At 36.5% G+C, this 18,796-nt stretch overlaps 1 protein-coding gene and 1 pseudogene across 1 annotated transcript; one reads left to right on the plus strand and one right to left on the minus strand.

Annotated features, from left to right (window-relative positions):
- Positions 1-8,345: 8,345 nt before the first annotated feature.
- LOC120138082 lies at positions 8,346-12,685 on the minus strand (annotated as a pseudogene).
- A 2,408-nt stretch (positions 12,686-15,093) lies between these two features.
- LOC120138084 (tubulin-folding cofactor C-like) lies at positions 15,094-16,245 on the plus strand. The gene has a single exon (XM_039153681.1). The coding sequence runs from the start codon at positions 15,134-15,136 to the stop codon at positions 16,178-16,180; it is 1,047 nt and encodes a 348-aa protein (XP_039009612.1). The 5' UTR covers positions 15,094-15,133; the 3' UTR covers positions 16,181-16,245.
- The last annotated feature ends 2,551 nt before the right edge of the window (positions 16,246-18,796 follow it).

The raw sequence follows: 18,796 nt of genomic DNA on the forward strand, positions 1-18,796 counted from the left end.
ATGTGAGATAGAAATAATGTCCGGATAAGAATAAAAAGCATGTGGGGTATGAAATTTTAATTTTATTTTTAATTATTATTCTTATTTTACTAACTTGTTTCCTTTCTATTTTTATCATTTGCATCATTTAAAAGGGGTGTTGATCTACAAAATTGTTTGTTTAAACCTGAATAGTTGGCATTAATGGACAAAGGATTTATAATGTAAGAGGTCAAAAATGCAGAAGTACGACTATGGTCAGAAATGACTCAGAAGGAAAAAAGGGACAATCTGCAGGACATTTATGTGTCAGACCTGGCTGGCTACGCTTTCATCAGCCTCAAACAGAAGGATACTCAGGAATTATGGAATATTCGGGATAGTTGGAATACCGACAAAAAATAGAAGATTTGCCAGCTATATGATGATATTGCACACCTGCCCTACGTCAAGATAGACAAACCTTTTATGTATCATCCTCAATACCATGTTAGTGATTAAAGTATAAGATTTTAAAATTTCAATGACCAAATTAGATAAATTGAAAAGTGAATGAAATTAATTGAAAGATGTTGGTATATGATTAATTAGCAAATGAAGAAAGAGTAAAAGGATAAAATGGTCATTGAACAAGTGAATGAATAAAATATTGTTTGGGTTATCTTATAACCCACGTGGAGCATAATTGTGGGAAACAAAAGTTTCCAGACAATTCATTCATCTTCATCTTCTTCTTCTATTCTCCCAAACGTGAAGCCTCAAGCTCAAGGTGAGTTTGATTTCTTTTGGTTAATCCTTCAAATTAAAGTAGGGTTTTGATTCATGAAGCTTTAGGAAAGATGATGGAGATAAGAAATGTTATAGAAACTCAAAGATTTGTAAGTTATGAAGGATTAAAGATATGAAGTGGATTAGTGAAATTTTGAATAAGGATGTATAAATTGGTTTAGAAGTTGAATTTGACTTGTTATGGGTGTGAATAATAAGTTATAAGTGTTATAATTAAGTTTGAATTACATGGAAATTTTGATATGATTCTTAGTTTTAAGAATTTGAATGAGATATGGGAGATAATGAGATGCTGAGATGGTATAAGATAATTAAAATGGTTGAAGATGAGTTTAGTGGTATGAAAGGAGTTTTATATGAGGAAATTTAATGAAAAGTTGTGGAATTTTCGAGTGAAACCAGTTTATTATTGACATGTGCATCGATGCACTATGAATGGGCATCGATGCACTAAGATCAAATTTGAAGGTGCATCGATCCATTAAGGGGTGCATTGATGCATGGGAATTTCGAACCTAAATTGGGTATTGATGCATCCATAGTGCATCGGTACACCCCTAAAGGAAAACTGAATTTTTGGGTTCATTAAATTAGCTCAAGTTATTAGTATCGAATTATAAGGTTTAGGCTTCTCATTTGTCTTGAAAATTATATTTATGTAGATATCGAGCCTAAATGAATTCTGGAATAAGTGACAAGCAAGATAGATCGAGGAAAAGGCAAAGAGATATAGGTGAGTGCATATGCATAGCATGGTTATAATAGCCTACTAAACTCTAGACTTGTGATAAGTCTAGTTCCAATATCATTGGCACATGATTACATTCTCTAGTATGATGCATGACATGAATTCATATTATATGCATTATGTGACATGAATATGCAGAAAAAGTTATATGAGCTATGTGACAAAGGTATGGAAAATGATATGTATATATGATAAAGGTATGAAAATGATATGTCTAGGTGATATAAGCTATGTGAATTGTGAAAGCCCATGTTATGTAGATGAGAACTATAGGTATAGTTGGCATGCCAATAGTAGAGGGTCTACGCGGTCCTTCGGGACAAATTCTACGTGATCCTTCGGGACATATATGTATTCTTTGGAACATGTATGAGGTCTTTTGAGACACCTACTTGATCCTTGGTATATGTATATGATTCTTAAGGAATTTATATGTGGTCCTTAGAGATATATTATATGGCACTACGGTGCAATTCTACGTGGCACTTCGGTGCAGTTCTACGCGGTCCTTCGGGACAAATTCTATGTGGCACTATGGTGTAAATTTATACACGCTGTGGTGACAGCATTTGTGCACAACCTCACAGTACTCACATGCCTCGGGTTCTCAGTATTGTATCATGGGCTATTGAATCTATTGAACTTATTATATGAATTCATGATGGTTAATTTGATCAGATTATGGGTTAAATAGGTTGGCATGTAAACAAAGTCGGTAAATTAAGTATTTATGCTCTGGTCAAGTTTTGTAATGTTTTAAACGTATTTATGTAAATATAAATGCATAGTAATGAACGGTTAAATTTTTACGAGTTTTATGTACATTTTACGAAAGTCACTGTAGCAGTGCATCGATGCACAATTTTGCTTCGAAATTTTGGTGCATCGATGCACTGCAGCACTGTTCCTGACACTGTTCATTACTGTTCACAGTACTGTTCATTACGGTTAACGGTACTGTTTATACCGTATTTTACTATTCATAAAACATATATTTTCTTAAATTAGTTATAACAAACATAATTCAACAATATATGATCATATTTTCTTAATATAAGTTCAAATGTTTTGAAATTTTGTAAGAATATGGTTTTAAAAAGTTAATGTGACATCTCAGATTCGTATCCGGGTCAGGTACGGGTTGGGGTGTTACATTTAATTTTAGCCCTGATACAATTTTGGAATCCGGGATACAACTCCTTTACTTTCAACCAAGAAGACATGGTGCCCACAATTGAGGAGTTCACCACCCTATTGCACTGCGAAGGAATCAGAATGGATCGGGTCTTCATCAAATATATCAAGAGTCAGCCTTTCAGGAATGGGATGTGTTGACGAAAACGGGTAAAGAAAACGAAAGAACACGAGAATTTTACGAGGTTCGGCAATGTGCTTACGTCCTCGGGGCCTAGGCGGCGCTAGAATTTTATTCAATGATATTTTAGGTCTAGGTTACATCTCTATTTATAATAGAAAACCCTGGTACATAATTACAAAATCAACCCTGTACCGTACCGCGGGGGCTACGCCCCCGCACCCTCAACCCACATAATTTGTAACCCCACAACGAGACTTTCTTTGTAAGGACAGTTGATGTTCTCTGCGTTCGCTTCGCTCACTCCGCTCCATCTCCTGTCCTCTTTACTGGTATATTTATGAGCCATACCTAACAAATCTCCACCTTGGCGAATATCCTGCCCCTTGGAAACTTCAATGTGGGTTGGGTTACCTTGTTTCTTTAACAACTCGAAACATTCAACAAGTCCAAGCAATGCTTGAACTTGTCTGTCGTAACTGGCTTGGTGAACATATCAGCGGCATTCTCATCAGTATGTACCTTCTGAAACAAAACCTCTCCAGATGCAACCAACTCTCTGATCTTGTGGAACCTTACATCAATATGTTTAGTTCTAGCACGATACACCTGATTCTTAGCCAAGTGAATAGCACTTTGATTATCACAAAGCAACTGAACTCCACCTTGTTGAACACCCAACTCCTTTACTAAACCAGTAAGCCATAAAGCTTCTTTTGCAGCTTCAGCCGCTGCCATGTATTCAGCTTCAGTTGTAGATAGTGCCACGACAGATTGAACAGTAGACTTCCAGCAAATAGGCCCTCCACCAAGAGTAAACACATACCCTGTCGTAGATCTTCTATTATCCAAGTCACCTGCATAATCTGAATCCACATATCCTACAACCAAAGGATTATCCCGCTGACTCCCAAAAACAATTCCATGTCCCACAGTACCCTTTAAGTACCGAAAGATCCACTTGACTGCATCCCAATGTTGCTTACCAGGTTTAGACATGTACTTACAAACTTGACTAACAGCATGAGCTAAATCAGGACAAGTACATACCATCGCATACATCAAGCAGCCAACAACATTAGAATACGGAACCTTTGCCATATTTTCAGCTTCCTTATCTGTCTTAGGGCACTGTTCTGATGAGAGCTTAAAGTGATTCGCCAATGGAGTGCTAACTGGTTTCGCGCTGCTCATCGCAAACCTTTCTAGCATTTTCTCAACATAACCCCGTTGAGATAGCCACAGTTTCCTTGAGTCTCTGTCCCTGCAAATCTCCATTCCAAGAATTTTCTTTGCAGCACCTAAATCTTTCATATCAAATTCCTGACTCAATAAAGTTTTCAAAACGATAACATCATCCATGTTCTTCGCAGCAATCAACATATCATCAACATACAGTAATAGAAAAATAAAAGAACCATCATCTAGGCTCTTAACATAGACACAACAATCATACTCACATCGGTTGTAGCCAATCTTGATCATATAGGAGTCAAACCGTTTATACCACTGTCTCGGAGACTGTTTTAACCCGTACAAAGATTTCTTCAATCTGCAAACTAAATGCTCGTTTCCAGGTTGAGTGAAACCTTCAGGTTGCCGCATGTAGATCTGCTCCTCTAAATCACCATGCAAAAAAGCAGTTTTAACATCCATCTGCTCTAATGCAAATCCCAACTAGCCACCAATGCAAGTACTGCTCGGATTGAAGTGTGCCTGACCACAGGAGAAAAGATTTCATCATAATCAACTCCTTTCTGTTGTGAAAAACCCTTCGCTACCAAACGAGCTTTGAACTTCTCCCCCTCTTTTTCTGTTACTGCTGGTTTCTTCTTATACACCCATTTGCAACCAATCGGCTTCTTACCCTCAGGAAAGGGAACTAACTCCCATGTGCGATTGTGATTCAAAGACTCAATCTCCTCAACCATGGCTGCCATCCACTTGTCGTTTTCCTGACTAGTAACGGCATCATGAAAAGTAACTGGATCATCACTGCTAACAGTAAGTGCAAAAGATACCAAGTCTTCAAAACCCAATCTGTTCGGAGGCTTTATATTCGTCCGTCTCACCCTGTCTCTGGCGAGACTATAATCCTGCAAATCATCCGTAGTGGAACCACCAGAAGTCGGTTGAGAAGTTTCTGGTTTCTCAACTGGAAACTGCTCGAAATCTACCACTGTCGTGTCTTGCTTCTGCTGCAACATAGACTGTTCATCAAAAACGACATCTCTACTAATCACAACTTTCTTCGCAACTGGATCCCAGAACTTGAATCCTTTGACACCTTTCTTGTAACCCAGAAAAATGCACTCATTCGATTTTGCATCAAGTTTGGATCTCTCATCAGCCGGTACATATACATAAGCAGGACAACCAAAAATCCGTAAGTTATCAAAACTAACATCATGACCAGTCCATACCTCTTCTGCAACTTTCCTAGCCAGCGATGCCCTTGGCGATCTGTTGATAAGGTAACACGCCATGTTAACAGCCTCAGCCCAGAAGTGTTTGGGAAGCCCCGCATTCAACCGCAAACATCTGGCTCTTTCATTCAACGACCTGTTCATTCGTTCCGCAACACCATTCTGTTGTGGTGTCTTGCGCACTGTAAAATGCCTCTGAATCCCATGCTCCTTACAGAATTGTAGGAAATGTGAATCTGTGTACTCCGTACCATTGTCAGACCGCAAACACTTGATTTTTCGTCCTGTTTGGTTTTCTACCTCAGCTTTCCACAGCTTGAACTTCTCAAAAACTTCAGATTTCTGTTTCAAAAAATACACCCAAACTTTCCGTGAAAAATCATCAATAAAAGTAACATAGTACCTAGATCCACCCAAAGACGATGTCGTGGAAGGCCCCCATACATCAGAATGCACATAATCAAGAATCCCTTGAGTTGTGTGCTTCGCAGTCTTGAAACGGACTTTAGTCTGTTTACCAAGAACACAATACTTGCAAAAATCGAGCTTACAGCTTTTGACACCATGCAACAAGTTTCTCTTGTGTAATTCTGCCATACCACGTTCACTAAGATGAGCAAGGCGCATATGCCACAATTTTGTCGTATCATCACAGGACTCAACAGAGTGAACTCCACCTGCAACGGTACTCCCTAACAATCTGTAGATATTCCCTGCAGTCATCTTGCCTTTCATCACAGTCAATGCTCCTTTAACAATCCGAATGGTTTCCCTATCCTCGTCAGCCTTAGGGATAAAACCATTCTTGTGCAAAGTGCCCAAGGAAATCAAATTCTTCTTCAAGTCTGGGATATGTCGAACACCACTCAACGTCCGAACGGAGCCATCGTGCATCTTAATTCTGACATCACCAATACCAACAATATTGCAACATCGATCATCACCCAAATAAACCGAACCAGAATTAACCGGCCTGTATGTCGAAAACCATTCCCTATTTGGCGTGATGTGATAAGAACATCCAGAATCAAGAATCCAAGCATCCGTCAATTGTGTCGTTGAAATAGAAAGCATATCACCCTCACTGCAATCAGAAGTATCATCCTCGACCACGTTCACAGACTTGGATGAGCCATCACGCTTCTCATCAGTCTGCTTTTTCAACTTCGGACAGTCTCGTTTCATATGTCCCGCCTCCTTGCACTTGTAACAGTGAATCGTCTTCTTATCCCTGGATTTGGATCTGGAATTCCGCTTCCCGGACCCTACCTTCTCTGGCTTCCGTCCACGATCTCGATTACCCTTGACATATAAGCTATCGGCTTGAGAGCTTTCCCCTGCATTCTGCTTCCGCTGGTTGTGAGCCAACAAGGCTGCAGTAATCTCCTCAACGTTGATAGTCTCTTTCCCATATGTAAGAGTAGTCACCATGTGTTCGTAAGAGGAAGGCAACGAACACAACAGAATCATCGCTCTGTCTTCATCCTCAATTTTCACATCAAGCCGAGCCAGATCAGAAACGATTTGATTGAAGACATTCACGTGTTGCGCCAAATCGTGATCGTCCTGCATCTTCAGCCCATACAGCCGCTGCTTCAGATACAGTTTTGTCGTTAAGGATTTGGACATAAACTGACTTTCCAACTTCCTCCAAATTTCGTCTGGAGACGATAGATGCATGACGTGATACATGACCTCGTCCGCCAAGCATAATCGTATGGTTCCTGCCGCTCGCTGCTGCAATTCTTCCCAATCTTCCTCATCCATCGACGCCGGCTTTATAGGTCGCAAAGCCTTCAAGATCCCTTGCTGCGCCAATAGATCCTTCACCCTCGTTTGCCATAATCCGAAGTTACCCTGACCATCGAATTTCGCGACTTCGAATTTTGCTCCTGAGCTCTGATACCAATTGTTGACGAAAACGGGTAAAGAAAACGAAAGAACACGAGAATTTTACGAGGTTCGGCAATGTGCTTACGTCCTCGGGGCCTAGGCGGCGCTAGAATTTTATTCAATGATATTTTAGGTCTAGGTTACATCTCTATTTATAATAGAAAACCCTGGTACATAATTACAAAATCAACCCTGTACCGTACCGCGGGGGCTACGCCCCCGCACCCTCAACCCACATAATTTGTAACCCCACAACGAGACTTTCTTTGTAAGGACAGTTGATGTTCGCTTCGCTCACTCCGCTCCATCTCCTGTCCTCTTTACTGGTATATTTATGAGCCATACCTAACAGGATAACAAAGGTTGCAGGGGTAAATGAAAAGTGGGTAACTGACCGGGTTCAACATAAAGACAAAGGTGAAGGAATTATTTGGACTCACATCAAGCAGTTACTGAAAAATCACCCTGATGAATGGAAGGTGATCAATCTTTTTGCATTGGGTGTCTACGACTTAATTATCTTCCCAAAAACTTTAGGATGCATTAAGACAGTTGTGGTGTAATTGTTCGAACAATTGCCTAAGCAAGTGAACCCTACACCAGCAATCCTAGTTGAAACTTTCCGCTCACTAAACCATTGTAGAAGGACTGGTGGAGGGCGTTTTATAAGACGCACGCAACTACTTCAGATTCTTGATATGTGATTTGGTAGATTATTGTGTCTTAGCTCCAGTTCTCCCAATCGTAACACCAGCTGATATAGACGATGAAACTTTTATCCACGCTGCACCTTGAATGAACTAATCTCCATCTTAAGTCTCTTACAAACCTTGTTCGAGTACTTCATTGCTAGAATTCATCTGTAGAAGTCTAAACTAGCTGATTCATCATCAAGTGATTTGAGATAACAGCTGCATACACTTTGACATATAACTTGTTCCATTGCTATTTGCTACTGCTACTTTGTTGTAGCTATTGCATCTACTCAAACAAGAAAAGGTCAAGAAAATATTTTTAAAATTTTTAGTTTTATATTAAAATATTGCACCATTAAATATTTCGATGAGATTAACTAAATTGAGAATTGAACTAAAGAGTTGGGAAAATTCCGAAGGCATTGCTCTTCCCAACCCCCCCCCCCCCTTTTATTGTGTAAAAACTAAACACAGAAACAAAAGGGCGTCGTGCTTCCACCATCCACTGTACATGGAAACAACCTATGTATGCATTAATGTCAAAACCCACATAATCACACTGACAGCTCTTCCACCGGTATTGGAAATCGAAGAACAACGGCGGGAAAATTACTAAGCATAGGCGGTTCAAGAAAACTGATGTTTTCAGAGATTAGAATACATGTACTCATGGTAAAATCAAAACCTCTCTTTTCTCAGCTCCTGTTGTTTGCGCCAAGGCTTTCGTAGAATAGAATATAGCCGTGATCTGTATTGCTCGAGTACTGAGCTGACCCAAAAAATGTCTGAACTGCGGACTCGTCAATCATCTCCACATTTTCATCGTCAAAAAATAACCAGTGGTTATGGCTTTTCACCAGGCTAACATAGTGCCCATGGTTAGGTCCCCTTCCCACGTGGGCTACTACAGCGAATAGAGAATACTCGGAATCTGCATCTTCTACAGTATTGCTCAGTTTCAGCTCAACCGGAAACAAAACACGGTATGAGAGCTTCTTGTACAATCCAAGCTGCTCAATCTACTTGAACTGTTTCAAATGGATAACCAGGATGTGCGGCGGCTTCTTTATCTTCATTCTCTTCTGGGCCTCTTGCAAACTGCAAGTAAATTGTCATCTGTAATTATTGCTATACACATATTTATCATTAAAACAAGACTTTGCATCTATTAACTAACCATTTATGAAAATGAAACAGTTAATTGCACCGTGCAAGTTTGATGTGCAAATGATTAGGGAAAATGTATAATCATGAGTTTAGTCTTCCAAACATCTCATGTAAATCCATGACCACAATTGACATCTTTTACTAACAAAACCTCAATTTAACATATTTGGTCTTGGCAGGACAGTCTCCAAATCTCACACATTAATCAAGAGAAATATTGATTGTCGTTGTAAACTACTTTTACAAACCGAATCCTAAAACTGTGCGAGAAGAAAACGGGCATTCATAATAAGATACATCTACAAGACACTAATAAATGGAAATTACCTGCAGCACTTATCACAGAAAAACTTGTCTTCTGCATTCAATGTCTCGGTGGAACTAAAATTTTTCAAACAGCCAGTTATTGAGCTATTTTGTTCAATATTGAGGCTTAAATCCAAGAAAGCTTCGTCTCTCGCCGTCACTGTCTCACATCGCAAGCATCTTGTCTCATTGGTAAGTATTCCCTGTCTCAAATTGCCCAATCAGATAATGACATTCTTTCTAAAATACATGAATGCAAAGACGAGGAAATCCACACACATACACAGCGGCACTCAGATAGAAGGGAAATGGATGTGCTGATAGATAGCAATAAATAAACTGAATGTAGAGCATTCTTTGTCAACAAAGCATAGCATTCCTTTATAAACATTTTCAAAAAATAAACCATGAAGAAGATAAGAGGCACTGACCATTTCATACTTTGTAATTTATGAACAATAAATGAGATATCATAATTATATATAAAGTAAAAGGAAAACAGTAATGCAAGTGCAAATCTTGATTGATGATGAGATTAGCTAGGATGTCAAGAAGCATTTCCAGATGATAATGCTTATACTTAATTCACTTTCTTTGTCTAGTAGTTCTCTGATTAGATTATTTTTTCTGCACAGACACAGATGCTTTCAAGACCTAATATATTCCTACAATTTAGGTCATTTCATTAACGTTTCAAGTTTATAGTTTATAGTATCTTATTTCTTTTAGATGAAACCTGAGAAAGAAAGTTTCAATTTTCATGTAAACTAAAAGAATTGATCAGAATAAAGGAATATAATCAGCAAACTCACCTGAAAATTCTTGTGAACCCAGGTAACCAGAGGCTCTTTTTTAACACCATTTGCTTGAGGATTCTTTGTTCCATTTGCAATCTTTTCATATGGCGATGAAGTTTCTGCCTCATTTTCTGCAGCTTGAGCCTCTTTCTCTAGTATGTCAACAAGCTCATCTAGCAAAAAATTCAAGAACTCATGAGCATCCTACTCAAAAAGAGAGAGAGAGAGAGAGAGAGAGAGAGAGAGAGAGAGAAACAGAAACAAAATGGTTATTCTCTTCAGTATTAAGCATTGTTCATTAATGATGATAAAGAAAGTCAACTTTTCTGTGATATGCCAAGAAAAGGCTACAACATTAGACCAATTGGAAACCTTGAATCACATGGAAGAGATCATCAACTTAGAGGAAGTTCTTCAGCCAAATAAATATAAAGCATCCTACTACCTGGTGCATATAGCTGCGGAAAAGCTCATTTTGTTTCTTCAATCTCTGTACAAAACGCTTTGGAGCAATGACACCTGTCTTCTTCTTCTGTGAATTTATCTAAACATAAAGAACAACCAGCAGTTGGTCCCATTAGCAATCAATTATAAACCACATATGTCACACAACTACATGAGAGAGAAAGTTGAAGGAAAAATATACCATAGCAACTAATAACCTTTGTTAAAGGCTGAAGACAATCATCTTCCCCAATACAGCTAAAACTTAGGTATCTTAGGGGCCAAAGAGAAAACCTGAACAAAATGTTTTGCATGCATCTAAGCAATTGCCTAAAAGATAATACTTCCAATACTGAAGTATCAAACCAAACCATTTAAATGGAGTTAAAAAAAAAGAGAGAAAAATAAAAGCAGTTACGAGAAAGGATAGGATGTGCAGAAAATAAAATGGCATATGTTAAAATAGAATTAAAGAAATGCATGCACATCATTCCTTATCGTACAATGCACGGTCCTTGAGAAAATGTAATGAAGAACTTACGGTAATAAGCTATTTAACAGAAGTAATAATCTTTATTTCCGATCACATCTTGTTAAAAGTTTACATAAGGTCCATTTTTCATCAAATCAATAAGATGATATATTGGACTTCGTACTTCTAACTAATTGCTCATGGGCTCCTAGGATGCCTAATAATAAAAGAAAAAAATTAAATGAATCAAATGGGAGAATGATTCATGGAAACTAAGGCAAGACCAAAACTAGGCAGTGCAACTTAAGCACATTGTAACACTACTGGCTTACTATAAGACAAACTATGACTAGGAAGAAAAAGGAATATCCTCTAAAGAAATATGGTTTGCTCATCAAAGATAGAGAAGAACTCAAGAACACTACAATTCTAGGAGAGTTATTACCAGCGTAAACAGATCTGCCAAGCAAGTCAGCGGGTTATCTTCAGCATCAGCACCATTTTTATGACGTGCATGATATTCTAGCAGCTGTTCACAAATGGGACACAAAAATAAAGTGCCTGAAAAAAATAGGAAGAAATGAGATATCAGGATTATCGAAGTTAAGATGCTATTGTTGCCCAATAATTTTTAAATAATAAAAAAAACACTCCACTTTTAAATCCTTCCTAAATGACCATACATGGACTAATGATTTAAAATTAGTTAGAAAGCAAGGAATAAAATAGAGTAACAGCGTGTAAATGGAGAAAAAGAAAAGCTCACGGGTACTGAACATTCCGGTAATGTATATATAGCACTTCACCAATACAGTTGCATACATTCAAAAATGACAGTTCAAGCTAATCAGATCTAGTGCAATCTAAGGCAGCCAATCAATACCACAAACTTAAAATGCAACAGTTATCATACCATGCATAAAACTCATCTAACCAAATAAATTTCAAATATTTCACATAGCTCAACTTTACAAAACCCACCCAGCTTAAATGAACAAATAAAGAAAATAAACATTAAATATGAGGTTCAACAATGAACTGTAAGTTACCTTATTAGTAATGATGAATTAGATAATCTTTGATACTGGCACTAACAAAATACATGTATGGATATCTAGAATATAGACCTTCTAATGGCAATCTAAATTGTTACAACCATGCCACCGGCATGAAACATGGCATACAATTACCAAAAAATTCACTGCCATCCGCTCTCTTCAGGATTTTTCCCAAATTTACTTATTTTCTACGGCTATCAGAGGAGCAAGTGAGTCATTTATCAAAACCACTAGGAATGGATTCCATAGAAACGTTACAGCAACCAAAAAGTACAAACCATGAATATTTGCAACCAAAAAGAAATTGATCGAAGCTAAAAATTCAAAAGCAATCAAATTAAGAATATTATAATTAACATAAAACTATCAAATCCAATATATATATATATTTTTTTAAAAAGGTAAAACATGACAAATGGAATTAGATTCAAACTTGAATTGTTACTAAAAGAAGAGAGGTATTAAACAAAAACCTGCAAAACGCTGTTACAATAGCAAGTGTTGCCGAAGTTCTCAAGGCCAAAATATCGTTCGCCTTCAGGGAACTGATCACCAAATGCTTTCTCGAGTTTTGAACCCGCTGCGCCCATTTATAAAACTGACTTTATCTGCAACTCGAACTCTGATCTTCTCACGATTGATTCAGACTCAACGATTCATTCTCGCCTTTCACGATTGCCTCTATCTCGCCCTCTTCTCCTGTTTTGATTTGGATTAGTTTTAGGGCTTGTTTAGTTGAATTGTGCTTTCTTTTGTTTGTGGTTCCCTATTTTCAGTCTGGGACAGTGAAAATGAGCCTAAGGGAATGAGGGTCTTTGTTTCGTTTTCCTTTGAGACATCTTTTGGGATGGAAAGAAGGAAAATTCGTGTAGAACTGGTAAAATTATTAAATCAGCCTCTTAATTATATTTTAATTTTCATTAGAAATAAATAAATTGATCTATGTATATTTAAAAAGGGCATAACTCATTTATAGTTTACATATAAAACTTATGTGAGTAAAATAATTAAAAAGAACCTTTAAAAAATTAACTTGCCATCATTTGATATTATCACATTAGTGTTAAATAAAAATTAAAAATGTCACATTATCATCATCATCATTAATTTTTGGGTAAATTACGTATTTAGTATCTAAACTATTAGTTTTAGTCTATTTTAGTACATAAACTTTCATTATTTTAAACCATACCTAAAGTTTAGTATTTTTTCATTTTAGTACCCCATTCAAAATATAACGTTAATTTTTTAGAGAAAAATTGAAAGTTTAGGTACTAAAACGGATCAAAATTGATAGTTTAGATACTAAACACAATAAGTTTTTAACGGCTGGTACTAAAATAAAATAAAAACTAAACTTTAGGTATGGTTTTGAAAAAATTGAAAGTTCGGGTACTAAAGCATACCAAAACTAATAGTTTAGGTATTAAATGCATAGTTTACCCTTAATTTTTTCAATGACGAGTGATCCAAACAAAACAAAAATGTAATGTTAGTATGATTTTAAAAGACTAATAATAGTTTAGTGACCAAATTCAAAAGAAAGTAATAAGTTAGTGACCAAATAGGTAGTTTACCTTTAATTTTATATAATTTTATTTTATAAAATTATGAGTAAAGTACATAAATGGTCCTAAAAATAAGGGCATATTTTATTGAGTCTCTCAATTATTAAAAGTTGCATAATTGTCCCTAGATTACATTGTGTTATTTTGTTGAGTCCCTCAATTACATATCTTTTTTGTAAAAATTTGTCGACCTTCTAAGTTAGACATTAACCTTCTCATTAAAATATGATTTTATCATATCACAATCAATAGGTTAACGTCTAGCTCAGAAGATCGTCCAATTTTTAACGGAAAATGATCAATTTGAAACATATAATAATCAATGATCATTTTGTAACTTTTAATAGTCAGAAACTTAAAAAACAACGTCTTATAATTGAGAGATAATTTTATAACTTTTAATAATTATGGGATTTAACAAAATAATGTCTTATATTCGAAAGATTATTCATGCACTTCATCCTAAAATTATTATATATTCTAAAGGCTTATTTATAAAAAAAAAAAGAGAGCCCAAAATATAACATTTTTTACGAATAAGTGCCTAAATTATTTTTTGAATGATCCCGATGTTCGACGTTACAAACATTATTACTTTGGGTGCTCAGGCTGTCAGCATCATTAATTTCCTCCATTAATTGACAGGTGTCACAATCAAATAACTTTAAAAAATTTGTTTAAAATTAAAAAAAATTAAAATTATGTTAACAAAATCAAAAGTTTTGAAACAACCCCAAAACTTTGAAAACCTCTATTTTAACCCCTAAATCCATGTCAATCGTTTCCCTTTGTTGTCGACAAAGCTCCACCCGACCTCACCTCCTTGGTGACCAAAATCCCTATGAATCATGACTGACTGACGACCGGTCGACGATGAATCGACGTCTTATACCCCGTGAACCCTATGATGAAAATCATGATCCCACACGATTTCGACAATCAATCAACAACTACTAAGGTGTCATATGACTAAGAGGATTGTATGGACTACGTCAACGGTGGTGGTCGAGGCTAGAAAGGGCGACATGTTAAGGTTAGATTTGTGAATTTTAAGGATTTTTTAATTTAAGATAAATTAGGGCTTTTTTATATAAATATAATAATATTTTTAATATTTTTTAGGAAAAAAATTCAAAATTATTTTATTATAACATATGTCAATTAATGAAAGAAATTAACGTCAAAGATAATCCAGATATATAAAATAATAACATTTATAACGTTAGACATTAAAAATCATTTAAAAGATAATTTAAGTATCGTGAAAAATATTTTAATCTAGCATTTATTTTATATTTAAGCGTATTGTAAAAGTTTGGAATAAAATATTTAATAAAATAAAATTGAAGAAAATTTGGAATACCAAATATTTTAGTACTTAAATTCCATCGCTGCGTTGTTCTTAAATTGCACTATTGCTGCTGCCGAGACAAAAAGGAAAGAGAAATCAAGACCACAACAAAAATCAAGGTCACCATGGAAGAAGAAGGGGCAGATCCAAATATCACAAACAAAACAATAGGCATAGATGCCGGTTTACAGAAAAAGCACCAAGCTATGCTCGATCGCCTCTCTAATCGTCACCAAGCTCATTTAGACAACACGCTCGCTCGCCGATCTGACTCATCCAACTCCTCCGAGTCCACCTCTTCTTTTCTCTCTCGCTTCTCCCGTTCCAAGCAATCCATCGACTCCCTACTCGCTGATTCCCGTCTCATTGCTCAATCCGAACCATCTCGCCTCAAGTCTCATTTCGCCGATATCTCCTCCTCCATATCGGACCTCGAAAAACTCGTCGCCGAGAGCTCTTACTTCCTTCCTTCTTATGAAGTGCGCTCTTCTCTCAAAACCGTCTCCGATTTAAAGCAAAATCTCGAGGCTTTAAACTCCGAATTGACCACAAAACGGAAATTCTCTTTCAAAAACAAAGCCACGGCTAAAAAGGAGCACCCCAAAGAACCAGAACCCGTGAAACCCGACACCGTTTCGATATCCAATTTCAAAATCCCTGATTCACCAGGGTTTAGAAATAAATCAAACGAAACCCTAGTGAAGAAATTCAAGGGAACGGAAGTTGGGGAATTTACGCTATCCGATCTGGACTCTTGCGAAGTAAGATTAACCGGATGCTGCAATGCGGTTTTCATGAACAGGTTGAAGAACTGCAATGTTTATTTGGGCCCTGTAACTGGGTCCAATTTGATAGAGGATGTGGAAGGGTGTATTTTCGTATTGGCTTCGCATCAGATTAGGATTCATTTGGCGAAAAGGTGTGATTTTTATTTGAGAGTAAGGAGTAGGCCGATAATTGAGGACAGCAATGCTGTAAGATTCGCACCATATTGTTTGGATTATGAAGGGATCGAGATGGACTTGGAGAAGGCAGGGCTAAGTGAGGAGACGGGGAATTGGGAGAATGTGGATGATTTTAAGTGGCTGCGGGCTGTGCAGTCACCAAATTGGTGTATTTTGCCCGAGAATGAGAGGGTTGGCAAGGTTCATGTCGTAGACTTTGAAAGCTGAATTGAAGGTAGTTAAAGACTGTTAGCTATTTTGAATTATTAAAGTATGTTATGTTCCTGTTTGAATTTATATTTATCGCTCTTGTTTTGGAATGGAATTGGAATTGGATTTGAAAGCGGCAAAGGAATAATTTTCATCTTTTATGTTATTAATTACAGGCAAATGTTAGAACGTTACTCGATTCATGGCAGTCTTCTTGTTTCTGCTTTCTGTAGTTTATGGTTACATGTGTGAATGCTCTTGAGTTTTCGTGCTTGTATATGATCAAGAGTTCAGGACAATTCTGTATGACATTTTGGAGGTCTGAAAAATCATTTGTAGTTTGTGTTTTTGCATTGAACCCCGATTTAAAAACAATTATATGGGTTTATTGAACTTTAGCTGAATGGTCGGTTTGTTTGTCCCACTAGATTTTCATAAATTTTGAACAATCTCCCTCACTTTGTGCTATATAAATACTTTCATTTGCCAATTTGAAGATTGCAAGTAAATAATGGAGATTTGATGAGGCAATCATAAGCATTGTGATGGCTTTTGGGTGTGGTTGGACTGAGCTGAAAAATTGTTGTCACTGCATTGGTTATTTCTGGAGTTTGCTGTTGGCATTTTAAGCTTTATTTTTGGAATGGATTTCCGGTCTATTTCTTGGACATGTTTAAGGTTCCATTTGATGTATTGGGTTAAGAATCCATCACTTAGGCTTTGTCTGTTTGAGTGGGAAAATGGAAGGATGGAATGAGGGAGGGGAAAAGTAGAAATAAAGTAAATTTTGAGTGTGCTTGATAGGAAAGAAAAGTACGCCCATTTTCTATCCTCGTGCGTAAAATCATATCACTCCAGTTTAGAAGGAAAAGATCAGAGAAAATGTGAGAGAGATGCGAGTTAGTTCAAAATGTATTTTTCAAAGCTTATTTTTCTTTCCTCTCATTTTTCAACTCTACGAGGCAATGAATGGAAAGAATTTATTTTCTCATCTTTCGACTTCTCTAACCCTTAAATTTTCCATCCTTCTGATTTTCATTCCTCTACTAAGCAAAGCCTTAATATTTGCCAATGATTACTATATTAATGAACAATGCATGGTTTGGTGTTAATGGTACTAGTGGTCACCACAGGTCTAGGAAGTACTTGTAGTCACTAAGGTCTAAGAAAGATCATATCACTGCTGGAGTTTTGGTGTTAAATGTGATATGCGGAGCAGTTCTCTCGAGTTGTTCATGAAAGACAAAGGTAAAGAAAAAAAGTAGTTTATGTTCTACTCGTGAAAGGAAAAAGAAAAATCTGCAAATCTTATCATCGTCTTTATTTTCTTTCTCACATCTATGTTGCCTTGCACTTCTGCCTTTAAAATCTCAGCACTATTCCAAAGCTCAGGTAATTGTTTTCTTTGTTTTTCTATATTATCCTTCCCTTTGCCTTCGAGATTCTCAGAGCAGTTCCAGGGTTTTGCACCACAAGCACAATGTGCTACACTTTGCAAGACAGCATAGGCATGTTTTCACTTGAAGAATGATAATAACATACTACTATTGTTTATCAGGCGTTTTTCCTGAAAAATCATCGGTGATCGGTATATTTACTGATATAACACCGGTCAGACTATATTTCCCGATCTAACACCCTTAGCAGTAAAGCATCCCCCTGCACCGTGTTATATGCTGATTTGGCGTCACGTGGGGTAAGACACTCCTCCTGAAGCGCGTCTTATGCTGACATGGGATACACGTGTGTAAAGCGCAGCTCCTGGGGCACGTCTTACGCTACGTAGGGGTATAGCGCGGGGAAGGGGTCACGTCTTACCTTTAATTCTGATTTATATATAACACGGGATAGGGGTCGCGCCATGCCTTTAACTGATATAATTATATAAGGCGCGGTGTAGGTACTGCGTCTTGTAACTTTTTTCGGCTATAAATACCCTTCTCCCCGATTAAGTTTCTCACATCTCCTCATATCTCTCCTCTCAACTTATAAATTAATACAATAATTCCGTCAACAAGTCAATAATTCTGACAATTTTCTCATATTTTATTTAGAAGTTCGTTTAAATTTTTTGTTATAAGGTAATTTTGTAATAATTTTTTTATTATATTTATTGTTTATTATTATTATTTGAAAAAATATTATACTAATTGTTGTCAATTAATTTCTGTGTTTGCAAAATTAGAAAGCGAGAATATACGTCGAAATAGTTTTGCGGTACAGGTAATAATATCAAATTATATTATTTAAATTATTTACGTTTATGTGTAAAAATTTTATTCTGTTATATTTTCGTTCATATATTATTTATTTAATCAACATTGTTTCAGTTATTTTTTTGTAGATATAATATTGCCGTACTTTTAAACTCAAAGAATGACGCGACTTTCAGCTATTGTTTATTATGATGGTGAAATTCGAGAAGATGAAATCGGTGTTGTTTTCGTATCAAATGAGTATGTTAAAATATCATTGAAGAGAAACATAACTCTTGAGGAGCTGATAACGAAGATTTCGAGGAAGATTCATGTTGGAAGTAGTAGAAGAATGTCGTCGTTACAGTACATATTTTTAACATCATTGTTGCCATTAACTTATACATCGTTCGAACTTTTGAACAATGATGATGTTGAA

The sequence above is a fragment of the Hibiscus syriacus genome, unplaced genomic scaffold (genome assembly GCF_006381635.1).
Source record: "Hibiscus syriacus cultivar Baekdansim isolate YM2019G1 unplaced genomic scaffold, ASM638163v2 tig00110678_pilon, whole genome shotgun sequence".
Taxonomy (NCBI): domain Eukaryota; kingdom Viridiplantae; phylum Streptophyta; class Magnoliopsida; order Malvales; family Malvaceae; genus Hibiscus; species Hibiscus syriacus.

Coding starts and splice junctions, on each gene's coding strand:
- LOC120138084 (XM_039153681.1), top strand. CDS start 15,134: ATGGAAGAAGAAGGGGCAGATCCAAATATCACAAACAAAACAATAGGC.